The following is a 27,080-nucleotide window of genomic DNA, read 5'->3' as shown; positions in this document are numbered from 1 at the left end:
GCCCAACATGTAGCCTGCAAAGCTTACCGATGTGGCCTGTTGTTTTGTTCAAAGTTACAAATCTAAAACCACAATTACTCATAAAGTCCCAAGTGTTGAGTCTAATATTCAGAAATTAGTTTCTGCAAAACAGATGTAGTTAATAAAATAAGCACTAAGTAATGATTACAACAAAAAAGTTCAGATTTTAAATTTTATTTCCTTTTCCATGTTATTTAGAAATTAAAAAAAATATATTTTGAAATTTTTAAAGTGTTCTGGCCTGCGAGAATAATTTCACTATGAGGTGTGGCCCCAGGTAAAAAGAGGTTGGATACTACTGTATTAGAATCATACATTTTGTGGACTTCCTTTGAGACAAATACACAACTGAACAAGACCTTTTTTTCGTACATGAGTAAAAATAAAGTAAAGTGACATAGAATTTTAATAATTTTCAATGATTTCATGAAGTTTCCGTTAGTGTAAAAATTTCATTTTTGTGAAAACTCATAGCAAAAGACTTTCAAAATAAAAGCAAAAACTTATGATTTGAGAGGGTTATTTTATTATTTGGTAGAATTATTTGTATAGGATTAGCTCCTAAACAGCGACATTTTAAGATTTAAAATGTTGAAATGTATCTTCTAAATGTCCTTTAGAAATAAACTCATTTAATAAAATGCAAACCTGACTGACAACTGATTTTAAAGAGCTAAGCAACTTAGGCTCAGGAAAACACAGCAATATTCCAGTTAATTCTATAGAGTCATCTATTAGGTTTGAAATGCAAACGAGGTTGATGACACTTGGCAATTTCTCACAAAATTTGTCATGAAAGACATGTTCCCAAAAAGGAAGCCAGCTTGACGATATCTTGCCAATGTTTTATGTTCCATGTTAACTGTTGGATAAGCATGAAAACATTATAAGCAAGGTTATGCGATCCATTAAAGGGCAACCTGTCTAGTTAAAATATATCATAATACTCTAGTGAATAAACTATATAGCTATAGAGTACTTGTTTTGCAACTTTCATCTAACTTATTTCATAAAATAAAAATAGTAAATCGGAAAAAGTTCAAATGTTTCTTAAAAAACTTTGTTTTGCATATTAAATCAAAAAAGTTTGAAAATACTAATGGAATTATGGATCATTGGACTCCTGAACATAAATAAAATAAATATTCGAAACCCTCTCAATAGAACATTAAACTGCAGTTTCATACAGGTGCTGGTATCATTGAGTTCAGTGGTGTTCCCATAGGGTATACTTCATATACGCTGTATACTCTCAAACATTTTTTAGAATTTTAGCATATACCCTCAAGTTTCAAAAATTTTCATTTATAACTCAGATTCTATCATCGCATTTTAAAATTCCCCTAAAGCAAAAATAATATATTTACATTAACCACATTTTCCTACAAGTAATCTCTTTTCTTTATATTTCTTAATGCTTAATAAATCAATGCCTTATAATCACATATACATATTGTGCATAATGGATTACTGGTAGTATACTCTGCGAAAAATTGATAGGAACATCACTGACTTGAGTTATTAAATATTATAAATACAGTAGCCAATCATTATATTGCTCTTTTCTTTTGTCTCGCGAAATATTAAATTTTTTTTTAAAAAACCTTGCTTTAAGTTTGAAACCATTTATGAAAACATATGGTATTACTCATAAAAGGTCTCTTTTTTCTTTTTCTTTTGTCCATGAACAAAACGAAGATGCTTCTATTCTTCTGAAATTGCTAAAAAAGCCAGCGACGGTTCCTGCCCTCAAAGTGTACACACGCGAAAATATTTGAGTTTAAGATGGTTTGCAAACTAATTGACATTTCCTTTTGTATTGATACTAAGGCCTATACAATGAGAGACAGCAGGCAGGTGTCATACTGGCCCAAGAAGTGCCCAAATCGGAAATTGTATCAAAGAAAGGAAGAACGATCTGGACAGTCGAAAGAGTTTCCTGAAAACAATATGGTTTGTTTTATTTTTCACATCCTTTCTACAGAAAATGGAAGGGATTAGCAAGTCTACTGGGACTAAGAGGTATTGGTATGCTCACTCTAATCTTGCGGTTCCTAAGAAAGATCATTCATTCGCCATTTGATGTTTGTACTTTTCTGATGCTGAAATTCATGTTTAAAGTTTAATATGTATGATAGTACATTTGTGAACTACATCAAAATCTTTCAGAAATTATGTCAAAAGGAAAGAATGCTAATATACTTGCATGTTGGATGGATTTTTTATGACCTTGGTTTTTCGCGCCTTTTCTTTGTACCCCAAAAAGCGCAATATAACGAGAGGTTACTGTAGAGCAAAAAATACATTGGGGGAGGGGGAGGATAAAAAAAGGAGAACTAAATTACCTTACTGTAATGAAGCAGCTTTTGATAAAAACATTCATAATCATGGAAATACCATGATTTGCCGACCTTTCAAGCTATACTGTTGAAGAAAAATATGGGGAGGAAATAAAATGTTTGCATTAAAATTAAGTCCAGTGACATTACTTCAGTTGTATCTAGAGATGAAAACAGTTGGAAAAAAACCGGAAAATTTCCGAAAAAAATGAAAAAAAAAATTTTTTTCCCAAAGGGATTTATTTTCACTTCGAAAAAATTGAAAAAATGAATTTTTTCAACTTTTCAGGAAGTTTTATTGAAATGTTCAGCAAAAAGTGATTAGAATTTTCTCATACTTAAATTATGATGCAATTCCCCCCCCCCCCCTCCTTGTATGTTAAAATAATGTCTAATTGTATTATAATACAATTTGTTGTATAATAATCAGGGATGGAAGGTTTCTGCCAAGGCGGTAAAAACCACTGGTAGAAACTGGTTAAAACCGGTAAGGCAAAAACCCCTTTCTGCCACATTTATGCCAGAAACTGGCAGAAACTCAAAAAATGACATAAATGCAATTCCTGACATACAATAGAAAATGTATTAGAAAAATAATTAAATATTAACCCAAATACAATTTATTTACAACACTATCACCATTCAAAATCAAATTTTACATTGTTTTCACACTGCAGCAGCCTGTAACAAAATACAAGTTTTGACGCTGTTTCTAAACCTAAACAATTTCTTAATTTGTTGCGCACAAAGGAGAAATTTGAGAAGATTCTTTCAATCCCATCAAAACATCGATGTTAGAAATTAAAACATTGATCTTTTTATCAATGTATAACCTACTTTTTTGAATATACTACACTAATTTAAGCAATACAAAAGAATACGTATCCGGCGAATATATTGAAAATACTGAACCTCAAATCATGAATATAATTTAATAAGAATAATTTCGCAACAGCTTGGTATTATAGTTGGGCAAAAATTGATAATAAGACAAGCACCGGTTAATACAATCTAGTTATAGTAATAAGGAAATATTTTCAAACTGAATTAAACTAAAAGTAAATTTACATCAAAAAAGAATCTAAGAAAAAAATGCATCATGCACTTACCGTCAGTTGAATGATGAGAAAAAGTTGTGCTAATTATTTTAAAAATACAAAATTAACTCTAACAATAATTTTTAAGAGTAAGAAATATGTGTTGTACTGTTAGTTAATAATTAAACACAAATTTAAGGTAATAGACGGACGACTTGTTGGAGGAAATTGATAAGTAAGCCCGAATATTGGTGTTGACAGTTTGGAGAAAAAGAAGTTTCCTTACTTTGTCCCCCCAGAAGGGCATTTCTCTTTTCGCAGACTATCCCACCAGTCTGAGAAACATCTCTTTCGATGGAACAGAAGTTTCCATCACTATCAAATGCGTATAGGATTTTCCTTTAGTTTAAGAACTGGAGCCTTGAAATAGACTGCAAGTTCTGGCACCAGACTACCAGTGTCAGGTTCTTCTAATAGCTTTGATCTCTTTTTTATCAAATCTATCTTGTAGTGATCTTCCCAAAAATCATCCTCTACGCAGAAAAATTGTTCTTATAAAACGGGTGCAAAAAATGATTTTTTTTTTTGGCAACTCCATAAGTAAACTTAATTACCTAGCAAGAAGATTGGAGCAAAATTTTATGATAATTTTCAATTAAAATGTAAAAACATCAGCATCGAAAAAACATCGAAACCAAAACATCGATAGTCCAAAAACATTGAAAGTAAAACATCGATGTTAAAAACATCGACGTTTTAACAAAAAAAATCAATGTTTCCAAAACATCGACATCCATGTTGCACCCCTAGTTTCAACCAATGAAACTCTTTACATTTATGAGTCAGTGAACCTAACCAATTATATTGTTTCTTACATACAGCAAAGTTGAAGACTGTGTTAGTACTTATATAATTGGATTATTAGCTTTCCATAGAAATCAAAATGGGGGCAGGGGGAGAGCTCTTTGTTCTTTGAGAATAGCTTTATTCAGTTATATTAAGTGTAAAATGACAAGTTTCTGAATTTTAGAATTTAATGAAATAAAAAAAAAATCTGTATTTATTTAAATATTTGATACATCACACTTTATATTAAATGCAAACAAAATAATTATAAACAAACTGAAAAATTTGTTACTTACAACATTACAAGGCTAAAATTTCTAACACATAGCAATTTCAACTACGATAAATTTTACTTTGCTTTAGAAATGTCAGTCTTGTTATTTAACATATTTTTACACTAATTATTAAATAACTATTACTATTATATTAAGTTTTTGCAATGACGAAATGAGTTATATATTTTATTTTACTTAATTGTCTGTCATTAAGTAATTACTAGAGCTATTAAAAACGTTTTCTAGTTTTTGCCAGTTTCTGCCGGTTTTTACCGGTTATAACCAGTTTCTGCCACCGGCAGGGCAAAAACCAGTTTCTGTCGGCAAAAAGCCAACCCTGATAATAATACAATTTGCATATAGATCAAAAGACATTTAAAACTTTTCGCAAAAAAGAAATATAAATAAATAAATCAATATCCTTAGTGAAGAAATTAATTTCCTCCTTCATAAAACAAACAAGCATAGCTTTAATCACAGAACTATGTTCCCGCTAACTGTGTGAACCAAATGTACAGGCTGTGGCAAAAAAAAAAAGGCGAGAAATTTTCCATATAGCTCTATTAAAAATAAATAAAATAAAACACAAAAAAAAATATGAGAAGACCTTTAGCAATGAATAAATTAATTGGTTTTAAACTAGACGCCTTTTGAAGTAAAACAAAGGTGCAAGTGATTGAAAATTTTCATTCAAGAGCCCCCTGCAAGTCCTTTAATCAACCCTATTCCCTATAAGGCTATTGATTTAGAGAGTCCAAACTTATGTGTAGTTTAGGGTAGACTTTTGACTCTAAAACAGGCCATAGAGTGTAACAACATGTGATTGAGATCTATCGAGTAGAGCGTCCACTCTAAAGATAATATCAAGTCAAAAACAATGCGCCTTGCACCAATCGTCTTTTTGACCGTATGAACTTGTGTGGAGTCACATTGAAATGTCCAATCTACATAGCTGTGCTGAAGTGCTCTTAGGTCCACAGAAGTACAACAGCTTCTAAAATGTCCTTCCCGTATACTTTTTGATTCATTTTACGGCCCTCATCCACAAAAAACCAGAGACTTTTTGTGACTTGTGCTGATTCCATTACCGAAGAAAGCCTGATTTCAGATTTTGATGATGCTTAACATTTTCTAAGGTGCTTGGAGTGTCGAACATCGACTATAATTTCTAAGCCATTTGAAGCGGCATACCGCATCAAATACTGTTTGTCAAGGCACAACAAGCAAACGAACTGTAATTCTGCTTGGTTAAACAACTTTTAAATAGCAGGTCTTTTGCTTAAAATTGTAAGAAAACTGAAAAACAATACATTAACTAGGATATATATTGTAAATTATTTTCTAATAAAGTGAGAGGCAAAAATAAATAAAGACAACCATTAAAATGAAATTACTTTACTTCCATTCGATGATGCAAAGTTAATGTGAGTTTTTTATACTGCTAAGCACAAAAGTGGAATCTGCAGTTGAGCTCAAGCAGGGAGATTGTGTTTTAAATTTTGGCTCTTCCATATAGTTGAATCAGATATCTTTTTTTTCCTTCAGAATTTATTAAAAAATAGCTCCTGACGCAATGATCCAAAAACATTTTATTTATTAAGTAAAATACGAAATAGAGAAAAACTTGGTTACAATAACTCAGTTTTGTTCAAAAGTGTAGGTATGACTTCTTTTACTACTGTGCTTAGCATGACCATATGAATGAACTGAAACTCCAGTTTAAGTTATGGTTCAGCTTTAGAAATCATTACACAGTTTTGGTTTGGGGTTTCTGTTGGAAAGGAAAAGAAAAACCAATCTAGTTTTGATTTGGACTTAGACTGGATTGGAAAAAATCAAAAAATAGCTTTCATTTTCAGACATTAAGGTTACATTGCAAGAAAAGGAAATAATACTTATTTTTCTTTCAAACAATATCGATCATGTTTGAAAGTCAAAAATCACAATTATTATTTCAAGTTTCAAAGGCGATCGAAAACAGAAAATGTAATTGTTATGATTAGACACATATTACTCAATACTTTTGGTTAAACAACGACTTATTTCTGGTGTTTGACCGAGAAAGCTCTCAGTTATAAAACATAAAGGTTTTGTTTCTTCTTCTAATTTAACTTACTTTTATGTGTAATTCTATTAAGCAGAAAAAGATGTGTGGATTGCATACATTTTTTAATGCTTAATTCTTTATATGTTCCAAGAAACACAGAGCTATTAAGAGACCCTATTTTCATTCCTAAAAAATTCTATTTTTCCACTTTTTTCCCGAGAAAAATTGGTAAGAAACAGGTTTTTTTCCACCACTTCAAAATTTCCGGAAATTTTACATCTCTAGTTGTATGTATTCAATTTTTGCAAGAATAATCAATAAGAGATTAGACAATTCAGTTGCACATTTAATTTATTAAAAGTAAATAAAATAACAATTAATTTGACTATCTCAAAAAGATTTATTCTTCAAAAATGTATATAATTTAATATTGGACAGTGAATTCATTTAGTGAAAAATTGTACTCACATTACTATGGCTTCGCCTCCTTTCCCCAAAATCTAAGGAAGAAAAGAAAAATGAAATAATAACAAAGTATATCACTCTTTTACAGGCAAACTTTGATGACTGAACAATGGAATACTTCAATGTATTATTTTAAAAAAAAGTGCCTTTTTAAGTTCTTGTTTAAGTGTAGTTTTGATAAAATGAACCCACCCAGTAGCACTACAGTTCTAATGGTGACACAGCATGTGGCATACTAAAATACTTTACCCAAGCACATTTATAATTTTATATTTGGAAACTAGATCTGAACCAAGACAATGACAGAGGGCCTTAGTTTACAGTGATAAACTTATGCTATGTAATCAGATTTCAGTATTAGCATTTTCTTCTGACGATTTTTTTTAGTAATACACTTTTTAAAACATATTGTTAGTAGACAACAGTTTCACTGTGAGTGTATTTAAGCTAGTTAGAATAAAGCTATGATTTGCTCTTGTATTGGCAAAATTACTTATTAGCAGAGTTGAACCTTTCCTGCAGCATTTTCTCAGTCAATTCAATATACTGTGTGCCTACATGCATAAATTCAATTTCTGTGACAGCAGAAATGCACAAGTTACCCATTTCTGCAGTAGTTAAAATGTGTGTTAAAGTAGTTCTTGCAAGCTCCCCTTTGTAACTCTTTTTATGGTTCCTCTGATCCAATTATATGTCTATTACCATGTGATGTTGCATAGAAATAACAATCAGTTTTTCAGTTGACACCCGTTTCATGATTACAGAAACTAACATAGTTCTTTCTATTTATGTAATGCGCTGGGGTAAAGCATACCAAAATGCCCCATACAGTGTTATCATTAGAACTGCAGTACTACTGGATGAGTTCATTCCATCAAAACTACATTCAAACAAGAACTTAAAAATGACTAGACTTAGAACTAAGACATCTAATCCCAGGAATAACACTAAGATATCCTACTGTTGCTCTGAGGCGACTATATATATATATATATATATATATACAGGTTGTTATCAAAATAATGGAAACACTTGTGAATAAAGTGATTTTTGAATGCACTTTGTAAGTAATAAAGAGCAAAACTAGGAATCTGTTTTTTTTTTTTTTTTTTTTTTTTAAATATAAATAGCTATGCATATATTCTGGTAGTATATGGTGGCTTAATTGAAGTTCTGGATATCATAGATTTTTTTTTCAAGTGCATGAAACGTCGAATTTCTCAAATTTTAAAAGAGGCCAAATTGTTGGAGCCTGTCTTGCTGGAGCAAGTGTAACTGAAACATCTTGACTTTTTCGCATTTCTAGTGTTTCTAGAGGTACAGTATCTAAAGTCATGACAGCATACACACAGCGCAGTAAAACAAGCTCCGCAAAGCAAAATAGTGGGCAGAAAGAAGAAAGCTCAGTAAAAGAAACCAACGGGTATTGAAACGGATTGTAATGATGAGCAACAGCAGCAAAAGTGACCACAGAACTCAATCACCATCAGGATTCACATATATGAGTGATTACAGTTGGAAGGCACCTTTATATACAGCACATTTACGGAAGAGTAGCGATTCCCAAAATACTTGTCTCAGATGCTAATGCTAAACGTCATCTACAGTGGTGCCACTCACAAATAGTGGTTGATTGACGGGTGGAAGAGAGTAATATGGTTTGACGAATCATCTTTGACACTTTTCCCTATTTGGAGAACACCAGCAAAAGTGTATGATGGTGATTCTCTCCTTTCAACTGTTAAGCATGGAGGAGGATCTGTCATGATGTGGGCAGCTATGTCGAGGTTTTTCGCTGGACCAGTCTTAACCCTAAAAGGAAATATCACTGGGGAGAAGTAGAGAGGCATTTTAGCTGACCAGATCCATTCTATGATGCAAACTTTGGTTTTTGAAGGAGATGGAATTTTCCAAGATGATAATACACCTATCCATGCAGCAGGACTTGTCCAAACATGGTTTGATCAACACAAGGATGAAGTTAAACATCTGTCTTGGCAAGTACTGTCACCTAGCCTTAACATAATTGAACCATTATTGTCTATTTAGAGCAATCAATACAGAATCAATATTCTCTACCAGCCTCTCTCCCAGAGCTTTCACAATATCTCCATGAAGAATGGCACAAAGCACCGCTGAACACTGTTCAACACTTGTATGAATCGATTCCTTGGCGAATCCGAGCTGTATTACATGCCAAAGGTGTTGTCCTACACCATAATAATAAAGAATTCTTTATAAATCTCAAATGTTTCCATTATTTTGATAACTGCCTATATATATATATATATGTAATATGAAAAATCCTTTGCTAGGCCTTTTCCATATTAAGTTCTGTTCACTTATATGTCAGAGCGTATGAGTCACAGACATTATTTATTACACACTTAAATGCTTCTCATACCATATATGGCTATGTTCTGGGCTCAGATGAGATTCCCCTTAAAGTACCTACCAGACACTTTTTTTCCCTCCAGACTTAAGCCAGCCTCTGTCTGCGGTGCAAAGCCCAATAATATTTCGTTATTGCAATCTGCTCCTCCTATATAGATCACGTGCGATCACATGATCGAGGGATAATTATCTGTAACCTTTTAATGATATACCCTATATCAAAATCGTGGCACAACTAAACAAGTTAGTTAAGAGAAGTTTCTGCTGTTATATTCCATGTAAAAATAAAGATATTGTGAATGTAGCTCTGTCCTCTTCCTACGTGGTAGATTATCACGCCACAACACTGCAACTTGCGAAAATCAAGATTCGTAATAAGAACCGAGCGGCGGTTCTTACACACACACACACACACACATATATATATATATATATATATATACAGTTGGCTCTCTGTTTAACGACACACTATTTAACGACGGCTTTTCACGGTCCCAAATGGTCCACTATTGTGTTAAAAGCATTCTATTTAAGGATGATTTTTTGTGGTCCTTGAAAGTCGTTAAACAGAGAGCCAACTGTGTGTGTGTGTATATATATATATAATTTTTATGCATATGTTTAGGACGAGTTACAAAATATTCTGTACACAGAGTATGTTTGTGTGCCCAGTGGCAAAAAGTTTTGTAGATGTCTGCGACAATCTTTTAGAACTTCATAATCTGTATGCAAAATTTGAGCGTAGTTTCAATTAAAAAAACCGAGTCTTATTTTAAATAATGTTATTTGAAACATGGCAGGAGGTGACACCCCCCTCAAAGACTATGGTGCACCTCCCTAAATTCTATGAAGCACTCCCCTCCCCCCCCAAGAATGAGACCCCCCCCCACCAAACTGAGACTAAAGTCTTTCTCAAATTACCTCCCCACCTTTCCCAAAAAGTTTCAACAGTGTATTTTGATAACTCCCCTTAACCGGTCCATGGTGGGCATGCTATAAATGTTAACTGATTAGAACTCTTTGAAACTCTTCAAAGTCTCAGAATTTTGTTTAACTAAATTTTTGATTTTAATAAAAATAAAAGGAGATTTTAGTTGTTTACCTCTTAACAAAGCGTACTGAACATCAAAAATTAGAAGAATCCGATTATCATAGCGGATGCAAAGAAATTGCAATTCTGAAAGTGCTCCAAAAGTATGAAAACAGATCATAAAAAAATTATTTTTTAAAATTAGTTTAGAATTGCCTTTTAGAGGCCTATGATAAACATATCATTAATATCTGTCGACACAGCTGAAGCAAAACTAAAATTAAACCATCTATTTTCAGCATTTAAATTTTTGACTCAAACAAAAATGGAATTTTGTTTTAAAATCTTAAAAAGACAGCTTTAATAGGTTTTTCATGTATTTGCCTCCATATAAAGCGAAGTTAGCTTGAAAAAAAAATAACAATTCGATTCTCATATCGGATGCAAACAGATTGCATTTTTCAAAATGAAGGCATTAAAAGTAAAAAAGTGGTAAATAAAAAAGTTTATTAAAGTAAAATAATTTTAGAATTACCATTTAACAGGTCTGCATGATGAATATTATTAATAATCACTGACATATTCACCAAAAATTCAGAGTCAGGAAAAAAAATTGGGATGGTAAAGGTTTAACACCATACTCTACATGGCAATAATTTTATAGCTGGTAACCCTGTTTATTAAAGTGATCACATTTCAATTCGCTGATAAATGTTTCTTTTTTTTTTTGTTTAAGTCATTAGTGGGGAGAAAAAGTCCTGACACACTGCATTTTCAGAGAAGTTTATAGCACCACCACTGCTACCAATATGATAAAACAAACAAGCAAAATTGTTCACTATGTTTGGCACTATAAGTTATTTATCGCTTGCATCACAGAAGTGTGTTTTTTTTTTATACACAGAAATATGCATAATTTTGATTTCAGATTTACTTTCCAGTAAACAATCTGAAAAAGATCAGTTTTGTTTTGGTTTATACGTGTGGCGAACACTCACGTGTGCCTCATGACATAACTTGAATCTTTCCCTCCCCGCACAGCAGTTCATGCAAATAAATGTCAGAGAGTTGTGGACAGTTTTTTTTTCTTTATTGGGGACATTTTTTTTAATAGTCATTTTTTTTAACTGTCCGCGATAAAGTTTCTTTGTCCGCGACAATGTCGCTGTGTTGCGGCATTTCTGCCACTGGGTTTGTGTGTATTGCAAATTTTTGTGTGTGATATACATTTTCAGTATAATTTATATGTTAACTACTTGAAATGTCACTCAAGTGTAAACTACTCATTCATGTTCAAATATTTAACTGATTAAATTAAAATAATTATTTTTATATTTACAATATGTTTTTTAAGTATATACATTTATAATTACGTAGTGCATGATAAACATAATTTATGAATATGCAATGGTGTTTTCATACTTTTTACATTTGTTTTAGTGTGTGGGTTAACTAGCAAAATTACTCAAGTTCTTCTTTTTGCTCTCTGGATTATGCTGCATTATAATAAAAATTCATGCATTTAATTACATAAAAATTTCCTACTTTATCTTTTACCGAGTCTTTTATTACTTCCAGAGTAACTATAGCGTCCAAACTGACATTTGGCTTTTTATTTGATTTATTACAATTCTCTTGTTCATGGAAATACCTCTTTATATGGAATATTAGCCACAGAAAAAAGTTAGAACAGCCTTTATAAACCTTATCAAATGAGGATATGTAGTTTTAAATTTAAATTTTTTTGTTTGAAGATTAAAAGAAACCAATAATTATTAACAGGGTTGTCCACTGTATTCTAATGAAAATCTATATGATTGATATATTTATGCCACTCATCAGAGCATGTGTGCATCAACTGGTCAAAACACTACATCATGAGTCACAGTGAAAACAAAGGCAGTATTAAATTATTATAATATATTACGAAATTTGGAAAGTAGTTCCTTGGGTACCAAAAGTATAGGGTCTTCTCTTTAAATATAGGATGGCTTTTTAGCTTTTTTGTAAAAATATAAGATTTATAGGAAATATTGGACGACTTTGATCCCTGTTTGGGCCAAAATGCAAAGGTCTAAAAGTTCCAATTTGACTATGAAAACAGCTTTTGATGTCCTCTAAAGAATCACAAGTCAAGAATAGATAAAAATAAAAGTGGTTTTTAACATCTTTTATTTGCATCTTCTAGGGACATGAGTTTCAAAAAAATTACAAAAGGTTGAGCACAGTCATATGATGGATCTGTATGGATTGACCAATAGTAATAATTGTCACAAAATCACCCTGAAGGGTGGGGTGACTTTCTGAGAGTTTGGTTTTTCTAACAATACTTATGGGGAAAGAACATTGAAACAAACTAACACTGCAATAAGAAACAAGTAAAAAAAAAATGTATGAAAGTTTAAAAAGCTATAAAAATGATTGATACAAAATTATTTTTTTTTTTTTAATTTTTAGTTATCAGTTATTACATTCTTGTAAAAACTGTCATCTTTATTGGAATTGGACAATGGGTAATTCCATGGTGTTGGACGTAAAAAACCATGGAATTACCATGGAACCACCTGAAAAATTCCTCAGTTTTAATTCCATTTACCAAATATAAACTGATTCGAAATGATTAAATTTATTTACAAGATACTCAAACTCATCCCACTGAATGAAAAATCATGTTAGTTTTTCAAAATAGATTCTTAAAGTATAAATTAAAAAAATTTAAACAGTTGGTGTCGGACGTAAACACACAAATAGTAAAATTGATGGTTCAATTAAATATTATTAAAATTCTGTGAATTGGCTTACATTTTTATTTTAAAAACGGCTTAATTCTTAAATATATTTATGATTGAAGCATATTTAACAGTTTTCAAATGATATTATAAAGAAAAAAATTGTCGGACGTAAATTTGCAGTGTGGGCGTAGATTGTTCATGTTGGATGTAAACTACTGCTCTTAAATGTAAATATAGAACAATGACTACAATTATAAATATGTAAATTACAGGTTAACTACACTGAAGCAAAATTTACGAAGTAAATTCAGAAGTAGGGTTGGTTGGGGAAGTGGGTCACTGGGGTAAGTGGGTCACTCCTCTAAAACTGAAAAAAGCATAAGGTTTTTATGCTTTTTTGCATTTATCATGTCATGGATCATCACTGTGATTGGTTTTGCACTTTTTTGGGTGTCGTGGAATTTTTTTTCTGGATCAGAGAACTAACTTTGAAATTAAAGGCAAAAATAGACAAAACACAGTTGAAAGCATATGTTGTTTAAAGGAATGTAACAGTGTCAGACGTAAATGGTGCTGGACGTAAAAACATTTTTACGTCCGACAAAAACATTTTTACGTCCGACAAAAACATTTTTACGTCCGACACCTAGATTTTCATAAAAAATATTCACTTGTTACAAAATTAAAGTAGGTTACATCAATGAGATTGAAAATCTTGCTTTGTAGCCAAAAATACATGTATGTAGCTTTAAAATTATTGGCTCAGCATAATTAATTGCGCATTTTGGTGTAGGACGTAAAACACTTAATGGACCCTAGAGGAATTCTTTTACAAATCAAAATTAATTATATTTTGACACATTTTTGCAACATCACCAGCAACACATTGTATCTTTAAATGGTTATTCATATCAATTCATAATATTGATACAGTAAAACCCCTCATAACAAACATCCCTCAAAGGCGGACACCCCTCTTATGCGGACAATTTTTAATTCCCCAGTTCCAATGCAAATAACATTATTAAACCCCTGTCCTGCAGACACCTCTCTATTGCGGACAAAAAATTTTGTATTGCTAGTGTCCGCATTAGAGAGATTTTACTGTATGTATTTTTTGAAAAAAAAAATAGAACTTCTTTGAGAGTCATCAAATATGGTTTGAAAAAACTCAAGATGTTGACCTTAGTTTAACCTCCTGTAACTCATTTATAACTGAAGTCATCAAATTTTAGACAGACATTTCAAAATATACAACTCTTTACCTTTAAAATGATACCTTATTTGTTCAGAAATTTTAATTTTGAAAATTTGATCATCTGGTTGACCTTACTACGGAATTGCCCCAATGCTCACATAAAAAAGGCAAATCACTGACATTATGACACTTTTCACCACATTATCATCCCATCAACCTTTGAAGTTTTGATTATTATGGTTTAGTTTTTTTTTTGGACAGTGTTAAAACAAAAGAATACATTCAAGTTTTTAAACCTTAAATAATTTAAGTTAAATATGGTTATGAATGTAATTACCTGTTGAAAAGGCAGCAAATAACTTGAATATTGTACCTTACAAAGTCTGCAGTTTATTCTCCTCATAACAAAAAAGAGTGTTTTAACTACCCTTTACAGTACTTATTAAGTTAAGACTTACAAAAGAATCAGAAGAAACATGCTTTTGATATTTTATACTTACATCGCATATCACTTTTCGATCTTTGCATAAACAAAGGACCAGCAGTAGGATGTGTAGAAGGATCGCCATCAAAATCTTAAAGAAAGGAATACACTATTTATATAATGCTCAATCTATTTGCACAAATGAGAGGTTTTATGCATACATTTGTACTTTATTCTTCAAATTTTAAACTTTGACTTTCAGTTTAGATGCGTTTGAATACAAGGAACTATTACAAGTGCAAAATATCTTTTAATTAACCAACAACTTTAAACTGAAATAACATAAGAATTGCTGCAGATAGCACTGTAAAACTTTATTCATTGAAATGATTATTGTAAAGGAAATTAAATCGGAATATTTTTGAAATGAGAACCTTAAAGGCAACACAGAGGCACACCCTATAACTACAAAGTCATAAGAAACTTGTTCAAGTTTCTCTTTTAACAACTGCAAAGTGGTTATGGACTTCTTGAGGTTATATAGGTCAGTCGCGGTTCTTCTTGTACACAAAGTCTTTCATGTGACCCCAAAGATAGAAGTCGCACGGACTCATATCCGGTGAGTACTGTGCAATGCACCAGGAAGGTTGTTAGGGCATTGGTAAGCAATAACTGGTTCCAAACACTGTTAATGGTGTCAAATGCTCTGCCTGTTTAAAGTGGAGGGGCACCATCCTGCATGAACCAATTTGCACCAGTGTCCTTACCCAGAGCACGAATCTGGGGGAAAACGACTGTCTCAACTTCTCTGTGAAGTTATTTCATTTTAAAGTTGTTTAAAAAGTTATCTTTATTAATAATTAATGATTTGTATGCGTTGTGAGTGTGACCCTAACGGCAACATGAACAAATCATTTTTTAAGCTCAAAAAAAAAAAATAAATAAAAAAAAAATAAATGTTAATAATGTTCCTGGGATTTTCTTAAATATTAGTTTCTAAGGACAAATGCTTAGTTTTAAATATTATTTATAATCAAAATAAAATTTTAAAGAATTTTACATATTAGTTGAACTGAATCATCAAACAAAATATGAAAATATATTTTTTTAATTTTAACCACTTGACTGAAGATAACATTTAGGTTTGATTACACTGGTAAACAAAGGTTTGGATTAAGCCTGGGCGATATACCGATATATCGTCATATATCGGTATGTATCTACTTTCGCGATAATGATATTTAAATTTCTATCCGTATGATATATTGCTTGAAAAGGAAATACAGGACTCAATTACGGAGAAATTAAAATACTGACAAAAAAACAAAATCTTTCATAGTTCGGTAAGATGTGTAAGCGTTTGAAATTTCAAGAAATTATCTGCTTTCTTCAAACAGTTACTTAATTTTTAACTATAGTAAAAGGGAAAATTAACAACGCCGTCAAGGTCTCCGAATCTCCTCCCCCTATAAAGTTTTTGAAACCTATACTACTATGACTCAGAGCGAGGCCCTTCCAAGGACCGCGCCCCTAATTTCTGACAAACCTGACATAGCCACTCATGTGCTCTGAAAAATGAATATGTGTTGGTTAAAAAAGCATCTTAATGCAACAATTAAAAAATAATCAATTGAGGTATCAACACAATTCATAGTTCAAATTACAGATAAACCCATTGATATTGTGTTAAATAAAAGGTTTAAGAAAAATACTGAACAGAAATATTTTCATTTAAAAAAAATGAAAAACAAAAAAATCCTAATGAGATTACTTTTGTGGCATATTTATCTCACTAGATGGAGTGTAACTCATCTGAACGAAGTTAAAAGGAAAAACACATTCTTGAAACAATGATACATTCTCGCTACTGCCGGCAGCTCCGAGAGATGTGCGAAAATAGGGATTTTTAAGTAAGTTCTAAGCATTTACGGCAATATGGGCGAAACTTGGGTTTTTATATAAATTCTACGCATTTTTGGCAATCAAGCATATTCTGGATGGATGCGTGAAAATAGGGTTTTTATATAAGTTCTAAGCATTAACGGATTTGAAGCCGCAATGATTCATTGCAGCTCTATTGCTTGATATTTTTTGAGTTTAGTTTATAAGAGTCGTTGTCAAATACCGGAATTAAAAAAGTGAAGAAATTTTCGTGTTCGTTTTTCTGTTAAATTGTTTGTGAAATAATGACACTGATGAGAAAATTGATTTACCTAACAATATTTATTTTGAATTGGATCTGCTGAAGGAAAATTGATTGTATTTTTAAAATCAACATTAAGAAATGTGTGTATCGTCAGAAAACAATAGTTTCATCTATGTTATATATTATATTTAACCAAATGGCAATTTTATTAATGCAAATTCACAATTTGTGCCAGATTTTTGCCAAATATGGCAGAGATGTTATATGAACTTTATAAAAACCTTGCATACTTTTACACATAACAGGAGTTGGAGCTCAACCAGTAGCTGCTGAATTTGTTTATTTTTCAATTTATTTCTTTTTTTAATCTATTCTTCTTTAAAAACTGTCTATTTAAATTTTATAGGTTACATAATTTCCTCATACATAATTCCTCATACAAATATTTTAAACACATTCAAGTAGCCTCTTCTCATTTATGAGTGCATGAAGATAAAATGTCATTATAACCCGAGATGCACTAAAAATCAAATTGGCCTGATACCAATTGATCGGCAAATCGGCTGATGCCGATTAATTATGATGCAAATGTTTATTAATACTATAATTTCTCAATCAATATTTTTAAAGTTATAGTTTCGATCTTTTCAAAATTAATTAATCGTTAGTTTTTGTGAGCAATGATTTTTTCTTTAAAATTTTTTTCAAAATTTTATTCAAATTCTGTAAATTCATTTTCTTACAGTTAATAAAAATAGTGTTACAAATCCTGTAAATAGTAATTATTGTAGTAACGTAACCTGTAAATAGTTTCCCGTAATGAATATACAACCCCTTAACATTCGGCCGAAGTATACAACCCCCTATTCTTTTTTTTTTCTCATTTCATTCACTGATTTTATCAATGAAAGTGTAGTTGTAGAACGTTGTAGCATTTTCTGGAATCTTTGAGAGCTCTCTTTTCGGTGTGTATATAAACCGTTATGCTGGATAAAGAGTAAGTTTCGATTGAGATTTCGAACTGAGAGCGTATTTGCTCTGTTTATAGCGAGGCATTTCGCTGTGTTGTTTTCGTATTTGGAAGTTAATACGTGTGTAAACGTTGAGTTTACGGTGTTGTGTGATAATTGCTTAATTGCTGATGAATAATTTAGTAGTTGTTGACGATCTCTCCTGTACATAGTGTAAATAAAGCTCCTGTGTTTTTATCAAGAACTGTGTCTTCATTTCAAGAAAGTGGAAGTCGCACCGATACCGTTACAATTGGCGCCCAACGTGGGGCTACTTCAGGACTTTCTTGCAGTAAGTATGACTTTGGACATTTTTTCATAAAGACTTTTTTTGAATTAGGACTTCATTTTTATGGTGATTACTCGTGCAATGGATGAACAGTTAAAACAACTTCTTGATGCAATCACCTCTGTGAAGAGTGATATGGCGGCTAATCAAGAACAATTAAAAAGTGACTTGACTGCAAGTTTGGCAGCTAATCAAGAACAATTAAAAAATGATATGGCGGCTAATCAAAATCAATTGAAAAGTGATTTAACGGTGCTGAAAAATGACCTAGTTTCTAACCAAGAGGAAATTAAAAACGATCTTACTTCGGTAAAGACTGTGATGGAAAATAAATTTAATGAGATAGAGCATCGAGTTGATGCTATTGAAGGAAAGTTTGAGGCAGTTGAAGGCTGATTCATCGCAGTGGAAAATAAAATCAAAGAGAAATTTGAAGAAAAATTAAGTACCGTTGAAGGCCGATGCAATGCTGTAGAAAATAAACTGGAAAAAGAAGATAGAAAATTTCATTCAACTTAAAGAAGACATCTTGACCTGGATAGGAGATTGGCGACCGCGGAAAGCAGCTCTGTACAGTTTGGAGCTCCCACATCGGTTGCTCGACCGTCCATTAAACTTGCCACATTTGATGGGAAAGCTTCGTGGCAGGTTTACAAAACTCAGTTCATGATAGTGGCGGAAGCGAACGGATGGGACTCTGCTACCAAGGCCTGCCATCTTGCAGCATCCATGAGAGGTGACGCAGCAGACATTCTTCAGACCCTTCCGGACGGCCAGCGCCTGGATTTCGGCGCCCTCACATCTGCGTTGGAGCTTCGCTTCGATTTCAGAAGTGCCAGAAAGATTTCAGCCGACTCCAGTTGAAGTCCCATTTCCAGAAAACCGGGGAAACCCTGCAAGAGCTTGCGGCAGACATCGAGAGACTGTCTCATCTTGCTTTTTGCAACTGCACTGCGGATGTTCGAGACAACTTGGCACTCAACTACTACATCGACGGGGTTCGAGATCCGAAAATCCAGAAAGCTCTACGAATGGCGGATGTCACAGACCTGAATTCTGCTGTTGTGTATGCGTTGAAGTTGGAGGCCGCCCAGCAAGCAACCCGCAAGGATCGCCATTCAATCCGCGGCGTGAAAACTGATGAGCTTGATCCGGTTTCGTCACGTTTTGCTGAACTTGAAAAGCAAATAAAAGAAATTGCAGGAACCCTAAAAAGGATTTCGACGCCCAAGGACCAAAATCGACAACCACTTAAGTGCTGGAAATGCGGCGGCGAGGGTCACGTACGAAGAAACTGTGAAGCTCGCCAAGATACCAGAAGGAAGAGCACCTCTCCCTCTCAGGACCAGGAAAACTAAGCCATGGCAATCTCGGGGGGCGGAGGTCGCCAAATTGGAATGAGCCCCATCTTAAAGTTTTCCAGATTTCATCGACGAGTGGCGGCAGTAATGGACTGTTTGTTTACGCATATGTAAACGGGTTTCCCTGCGAACTGATTATTGACACTGGAGCCAATGTTACAATCATTAGAACAGATGTGGCTCGTCAATTTGGACTCAACATTCTGTGGACGCCGCCCTGCGTTACCCTCCAAACTGTAACAGGCGACAAGATCGAGATTGAAAGTAAAGTGAACTTAGAAATTGTGTTTGGAAATGCCATTTACCATCATACCGCATTCGTTGCTGCAATCATAGACCCCTTCACTCTCGGATTGGACTTTTTAAAGAAGTATGACTTCAACCTCGACTTCAAGACTAACGAGCTGCACTCGACGAGAGAAGACATAGCAGTCTTTCCCGCAGAAAGTGATGTAAAATCCGCTCATCAAATAATTGCCCAAACAGATTTATCAATTCCCTCAAGGTCGGAATCATTAATACCCGGCTCCATTGAAGAAAGCAATAGTTTTCGATTTGGACTCATTGAATCCCCCAACTTAAGCAATAACCCAAAAGGAGTGCTGGTAGCATCTACGCTTGTGGACCTTTCTAAGGATGTAATTCCTGTGAGAGTCGCCAATGTGAGTGAAAGGCCAAGGAATATCCAGAAAGGTGAAGTGTTAGCAACTTGTACTCCAGTAAACTGCATCATTAGAAGAATCAATTCCCCCGAGACTGTGTCTTCTGAGTCCTTGACATCGAAGTTAATTGGGAGTGCACCATTAACGAAAGATCAAAGAACTGCTGCGGAACAATTGGTGGACGACTTCAAGCATCTGTTTTCATCTACATCGGAGGATGTGGGCCGGACGAATTTAACGCAGCATAGGATCTACACTGGAGAACACCCCCCCTATTAAACAGCATCCAAGACGACTACCGTTCGCCAAGAAGGAAGAGGTTGAGACCCTCCTGAAAGAGATGAAGGAGAATGATGTAATCGAACCGTCATCCAGTCCTTGGGCCTCTCCCATCGTCTTGGTCCGAAAGAAAGATGGCTCCACCAGATTTTGTGTCGATTACCGACGACTGAATGAAATCACCAAGAAAGACAGTTACCCTCTTCCACGGATAGACGACACCTTGGACACTCTTTCCGGACACAAGTGGTTTTCGACCCTGGACTTGAAGAGCGGCTACTGGCAGGTTGAGATACACCCTGATGACCGAGAGAAGACAGCGTTTACAACTGGACAAGGCTTATGGCAGTTTAAAGTGATGCCCTTCGGCCTCTGCAATGCACCAGCTACGTTCGAGCGTCTTATGGAGACAGTGTTAAGAGGACTTTCCTACGAATCCTGTCTGGTCTACTTAGACGATATCATCATCGTGGGACGCAGTTTCGAAGAACATCTCGCAAATCTTAGGAAGGTGCTGCAGAGGCTTAAGGAAGCCAATCTGAAGTTAAGCCAGTCCAAATGTAATTTGTTCCGCCGGGAAGTGAACTACCTTGGTCACATCATCTCTTCTGAAGGTGTACAAACCGATCCAGAAAAGGTATCTGCGGTCAAGAGTTGGAGTCGTGCCGAAAACATCCATCAGCTGCGAAGTTTCCTGGGGCTCTGCACGTACTACAGGAAGTTTGTAAAGGGTTTTTCCAACATTGCACGACCTTTGCATAAGCTGACGGAGAGCAAGCAAAAGTTTGAATGGTCCAAAGAATGTGAAGATGCATTTCTACGACTGAAGGAGGCTTTAACATCAACGCCTATCCTCGCCTATCCTCAGCCTGAAAAATCCTTTATCCTGGACACTGATGCGAGCAACGAGGGCATCGGAGCTGTTTTATCCCAAGAAATTGACGGAAATGAACATGTAATCACTTACTGGAGTAAATGCTTATCAAAGTTGGAGCGAAATTACTGTGTCACCAGAAAGGAGTTACTGGCCATAGTGAAAGCTGTAGAACACTTACACCATTACCTCTACGGCCGAAAATTTCTGCTTCGGACAGATCATGCCTCATTAACTTGGCTTCTGAACTTCAAAAATCCGGAAGGCCAGATAGCCAGGTGGATACAGCGGCTCCAGGAATATGACATGGAGATCAAGCACTGAAAAGGGTTGTCTCACGGTAATGCAGACGCTTTATCAAGGAGACCCTGTCCTGAGAACTGCAATTATTGTTCCCGAATCGAGAAACAGTATGGAACGACTAGCCCTACTGCCTATCAGGTGACAGTGACTTCAACGTCATCAGAATCTGATCCATGGAGTGACGACCAAGTTCGAAAAGATCAACTTGAAGACCCCGACATAAAACCAATTTTGGAGTTCATGGAAAGTGACAGTCAGCGCCCTAGCTGGCAGGACGTTTCCATCTTCAGCCCTGCAACAAAAAGATACTGGGCTTTATGGAACTCACTCCATTTACGGAATGGCGTACTGTACCGAAAATGGGAATCTGATGACGGCAAAGCATCTAGGTGGCAGTTACTACTTCCCCGATCAAGGATTTCAGATGTTCTGAAAGAAATACATAGTAGTGCGACTGGAGGACATTTTGGTGTCTTGTAAACCCTCAATAAAGTTCGGGAGCGCTTCTTCTGGAGCAAGGCGAAGGATGACGTGGAGAAGTGGTGCCATTCTTGTGACGCCTGTGCTGCTCGTAAAGGACCGAAGAAAAGAAGCAGAGGGAAGCTACATCTGTACAACGTTGGAGCTCCTTTCGAACGAATTGGGATCGACATCCTGGGTCCTCTACCAAGAACTGCTGATGGGAACAAATACATTCTTGTTTCCATCGACTATTTCACCAAATGGCCTGAAGCGTATCCCATTCCAGATCAAGAAGCTACCACCGTAGCAGAAACTCTAGTCCAACATTGGATCTCGAGATATGGAACACCTTTGCAGATTCATTCCAATCAAGGGAGGAATTTCATCTCTGCTGTGTTTAAGGGCCTATGTCAAATTTTCGGAATTGAGAAAACTAGGACAACACCACTACACCCACAATCGGATGGCATGGTGGAGAGATTTAACTGCACAATCCTGAATAATCTCTCACTTATGGTATCCAGAAATCAACAGGATTGGGACAAGAAGCTACCTTTGTTCCTGCTGGCCTACCGCAGTGCTGTCCACGAGACTACCGGATATGCCCCATCTCAGATGCTCTTCGGACGAGAGCTTCGGCTACCTTGTGATCTCGTCTTCGGTCGTCCTCCGGATGCGCCTTCATCGCCTGAGGAGTAGATCCAGGATCTCCAGGCCCGGTTGGAAGACGTTCATAACTTCGCACGAGAGCGAATCAACATCACGGCGGAGAAGATGAAGACCCGATACGACACAAGGTCTACTGGACATGAATTCAACGACGGCGACAAGGTTTGGTTATGGAATCCCATCCGACGGAAAGGTCTTTCACCCAAATTGCAGTCGCATTGGGATGGACCCTACAAAGTCCTTAACCGACTGAATGACGTCGTAGTGAGGATCCAAAAATCACCTAATGCAAAACCTAGGGTTGTACATTATGATCGGTTAGCCCCATACTATGGCCATTGTTCATGAGTATTACGTAAACAACAATGGTTGATAACATAAAAGTTGTAGATAATTTTTGCTTTTAATGTTTAGCAATATTTCTTGTTATTATTGTTTCCTTTGCACTATTGGTTATTATTTAATGTGTGTAATTGTGAACTTGTGATAGAAGTTTGGCACCCTTTCTGGGGATTGTACTGCCCGGGACGTGCAGTCCTTGGGAAGGGGGCAATGTTACAAATCCTGTAAATAGTAATTATTGTAGTAACGTAACCTGTAAATAGTTTCCCGTAATGAATATACAACCCCTTAACATTCGGCCGAAGTATACAACCCCCCTATTCTTTTTTTTTCTTATTTCATTCACTGATTTTATCAATGAAAGTGTAGTTGTAGAACGTTGTAGCATTTTCTGGAATCTTTGAGAGCTCTCTTTTCGGTGTGTATATAAACCGTTATGCTGGATAAAGAGTGAGTTTCGATTGAGATTTCGAACTGAGAGCGTATTTGCTCTGTTTATAGTGAGGCATTTTGCTGTGTTGTTTTCGTATTTGGAAGTAAATACGTGTGTAAACGTTGAGTTTACGGTGTTGTGTGATAATTGCTTAATTGCTGATGAATAATTTAGCAGTTGTTGACGATCTCTCCTGTACATAGTGTAAATAAAGCTCCTGTGTTTTTATCAAGAACTGTGTCTTCATTTCAAGAAAGTGGAAGTCGCACCGAATCCGTTACAATAGATTCAGTTGTTCAGTATTCATTATAATTAGTTATTTAATGTGAGTACCCCAATAGTAAATTTAACTCAGCAATTTCTCTCTCTCACTTTGTTAAAATTTAACCTTCAAAAATTAAAAGAAATTAAAAAAAAAGTTATTTATTTTAACTACAAAATAGTTGACTTTTAAAACTTATGTTATTTGTTCACCTTACTAATTTTGTGATAGTTCATTATTTTAAAGATTTTTTTTAAAGTAAGAAATGTTATCAAAATCAATACAGAGAGATATTTTTTAACCAATAGTAAATAATATTATACATTACCTTCAGGTTCTCTTTCACTTATGTGTTGAAGATTAAATATGCTTTCATCAGGAAAAGAATTTCGATAAGCTTCTAAATAATGATCTTCTAGTTTTCTTTCATATATAGGGCTTTGGCAAGCGCAACATGAAAGTTTATTCCCCATGTTGTAGAGTACTTTGAGTAGAAAAGAGTTCAAAAACCTTGCAACAGTGTCCTTTCATGATATAACTGCATGTCATCAATAATAACCTATGAAAAAAGTAATCATTAGTTTATGATTGCAGTTTTTAACACAGCCTTTTAAAAAGTAACATACCTTTTTCTGTTGTTAGTTACAGTGAAACCTCTCTGAGTGGCCACCCCCCCTGCTAGAAAGGGTTATCATTACAGTTCCAAATATAATTTCTATAACAGATAATATAAGCATATCGAACACATAAATGAATTTTGAGACCTTTCTAAAGGGGAAATAGTATGAGTCATTCAAAGCCAACTGAAACCATAGTTTTTTGAACTTAAAGCAATACCTTTTCCTTGATACAAGACTGTAGCCAGGATTTTTTTTTTTTTTTTGGGGGGGGGGGGTCTTAAATTTCCAAAAGATAAAAAAGTCACGTGTTTCTTTGATTTTTGAAGCATTATTGCACATTGGTAGACATACGGTAATAGATGGAAGGCAAAACAGAAAAATGAAAAAAAAAAAAAAAATCAGAAGATGGAGGGGGGGAGGGAGGGGAATTATTGCTTGTTTAAATTTTTTCTTTTGAACAGTAGTTTTACTGAATTACCAAGAGTTAAATTTACTTTTTCAAAATGTTTAAATGTGAGCAAATGTTTCCTCAGTAATTTAAATTTATTATTATAATATCATTTAGTCAAAATTCAATAATGTGCAAGTTTCGTGGGTTCAGAAAAAGATGTGTGGTGTTGTAAATGTCGCAATTGCAAAAGATACCAATGACATGAGGACCTTTAATTGGTCCTCAAGTTGGAACATGAAATAGTAATATGTACCACTAATCACTTTTCATGAGCTTTGAAGGTCAGGAGCGCCCAAATTATTGTTTGTAGGGGAGGAGCAGACCTAGGAGTATTTTTAATATTTTGAAATACATGCCAAACTGACACTTGGTTTGGTATCTCATTATAGACACAATTTCAGGCTATATTTGGTAGTAACACAAGGAAAAATGTTTGGTTTGTGAATGCTCCCTTGGAAATTTTTGAAGCCTTAAAAACTCATTTGGGGTTGATCACAGAAAATTTGGTTATTGAAGTTTTAAAAATGCAATTTTGGGATACATGTTGACATGTTAGAGGAGGAGGTGGTCGCTCTAATTTAGAAACTTTTCAAAGTTATAATAAGGTCTACACGCTGAGGGAGAAAAGATGAAGTTCGGGGGGCACTCAAATTTTTGATAATAACACTTTAAAAATAAAATTTGCAAATTTTCTTTGGGTGAGTTTACAGGAAGGAGATGGAAATTTAGGAGCTTTCCCTTCTTAAAACACATTTTAAAGTTCTCTTTGGTAACGTTAGACAAGGGAAAGAGGTTCCCCAGGGAAATTTTTTTGCAATCAAAAGTCCAAGAAATATGATTTTCAATTATGTTTGGTACGACAGCATAAGGGGCGGGTAAGCAGCTGCTGTCCTCCCACAAATTTTCGAAATCAAAATTCTGAAAATGCAATTTTAAGTTACCTTTAGTTAGGGAGGATATTTAGGTTATATTAGGAGGAATATTAGGGAGGATAACAGGGATTGGAGACTCTGATCTGAAACTTTTCCAAAATTAAGAGCCTAAAAACCAATTTTGAATTGTCTTTGGTTCAATCATGTTAGGGGGAGGTGTTTTCGGAAGTTCTCCCCTGGAAAATGTTCCAAATTTAAGCCATGAAAACTAAATAAAAGACTACTGATTTTAGCAAGATGGGGGGGGGGGGGGGCAGAGATACATCCTTCAAAAACATTTTGAAGTTAGCTTTAAAATGCATATTTCAGAACATCTACAGTAATGTTAGTGGGAAGAGAGGTTTGGAGGCCCTTCTTCGGTAATTTTAACAGAATTTCTTTTGAAATTGAAGCTCTGAAAACAAAGTTTAGACGATTTTTGGTGATATGGTGGGGGGGGGGGATCTTGATTTTTTACGAGTTGAAGTATGAAAAACGAAATTTGCAACAGCTTTTTTTTATAGCATGCAAGATTTTGAAAATTTTGGTCCCCTGAACCCCTCCCCCTCTGGCTACGGCCTTGGTTTGATACTGTTTTGAAGGAGATTTATTGAAGTTTTTGGATTAAATGACTTTTTGACAGACTGCATAGTTATATAAACAATTTGAGAAAAATGAGGCATTTCTGATTTTCATTTAAAATGTTGCTGTATAAAACAGCAATAATTGTTTAAAATAGTGGTTTTTCTTACAGTTTCATTTTATACATGAAGGTTCATTGTTTCTGAATATGGGTGTAGTGATTTTCTTCATTCAACGAATATTTTTATTTTTTTACATTAAAAAGACTTCCAGAGATTAATTTGTCCCCTCTGTTACAAAATTTTAAATAAGTTTACTTAATACAAGATTTTAATTTGCATTGCTTTATGCAAAAATTAGATTTTTAACTTAATTATTTTGCTACTAAGGACATACTTATATAAAATTTTTAAAAATATTTTTTGGATTCCAATAAATCATACAAAATTTTTCCACAGGTAAGAATTTATATGTAAACAAATTTATTGAAAAATCTGATATGATACACAATATTTTTTCAGTCACTAAAAATATTGAAAAAGTTTTGATTCGAAAATGATTTTTCAAAATAAAAGAAGCTTTAAATGTATGCAGCAATAATAATGTAAAAATACTA

General features: G+C 34.3%; 1 protein-coding gene across 1 annotated transcript in view; it reads right to left on the bottom strand.

Moving 5' to 3' along the window:
- Positions 1-27,080, bottom strand: part of LOC129218497 (cyclin-Y-like protein 1) — a 103,214-nt gene that overhangs the window by 48,201 nt on the left and 27,933 nt on the right. Inside the window, exons 2-4 of the mRNA XM_054852783.1 lie at positions 24,229-24,459; positions 14,885-14,959; positions 7,034-7,065 (exon numbers count right to left, since the gene is read on the bottom strand). Coding sequence (XP_054708758.1) covers positions 7,034-7,065; positions 14,885-14,959; positions 24,229-24,373 — 252 coding nt within the window. The 5' untranslated portion in view covers positions 24,374-24,459. The remainder of the gene's footprint in view (positions 1-7,033; positions 7,066-14,884; positions 14,960-24,228; positions 24,460-27,080) is intronic.

This window comes from Uloborus diversus, chromosome 3, assembly GCF_026930045.1.
Source record: "Uloborus diversus isolate 005 chromosome 3, Udiv.v.3.1, whole genome shotgun sequence".
NCBI lineage: Eukaryota > Metazoa > Arthropoda > Arachnida > Araneae > Uloboridae > Uloborus > Uloborus diversus.
The sequence above is the reverse complement of the archived record's forward strand: the minus strand, read 5'-3'. Positions and strand labels throughout refer to the sequence as shown.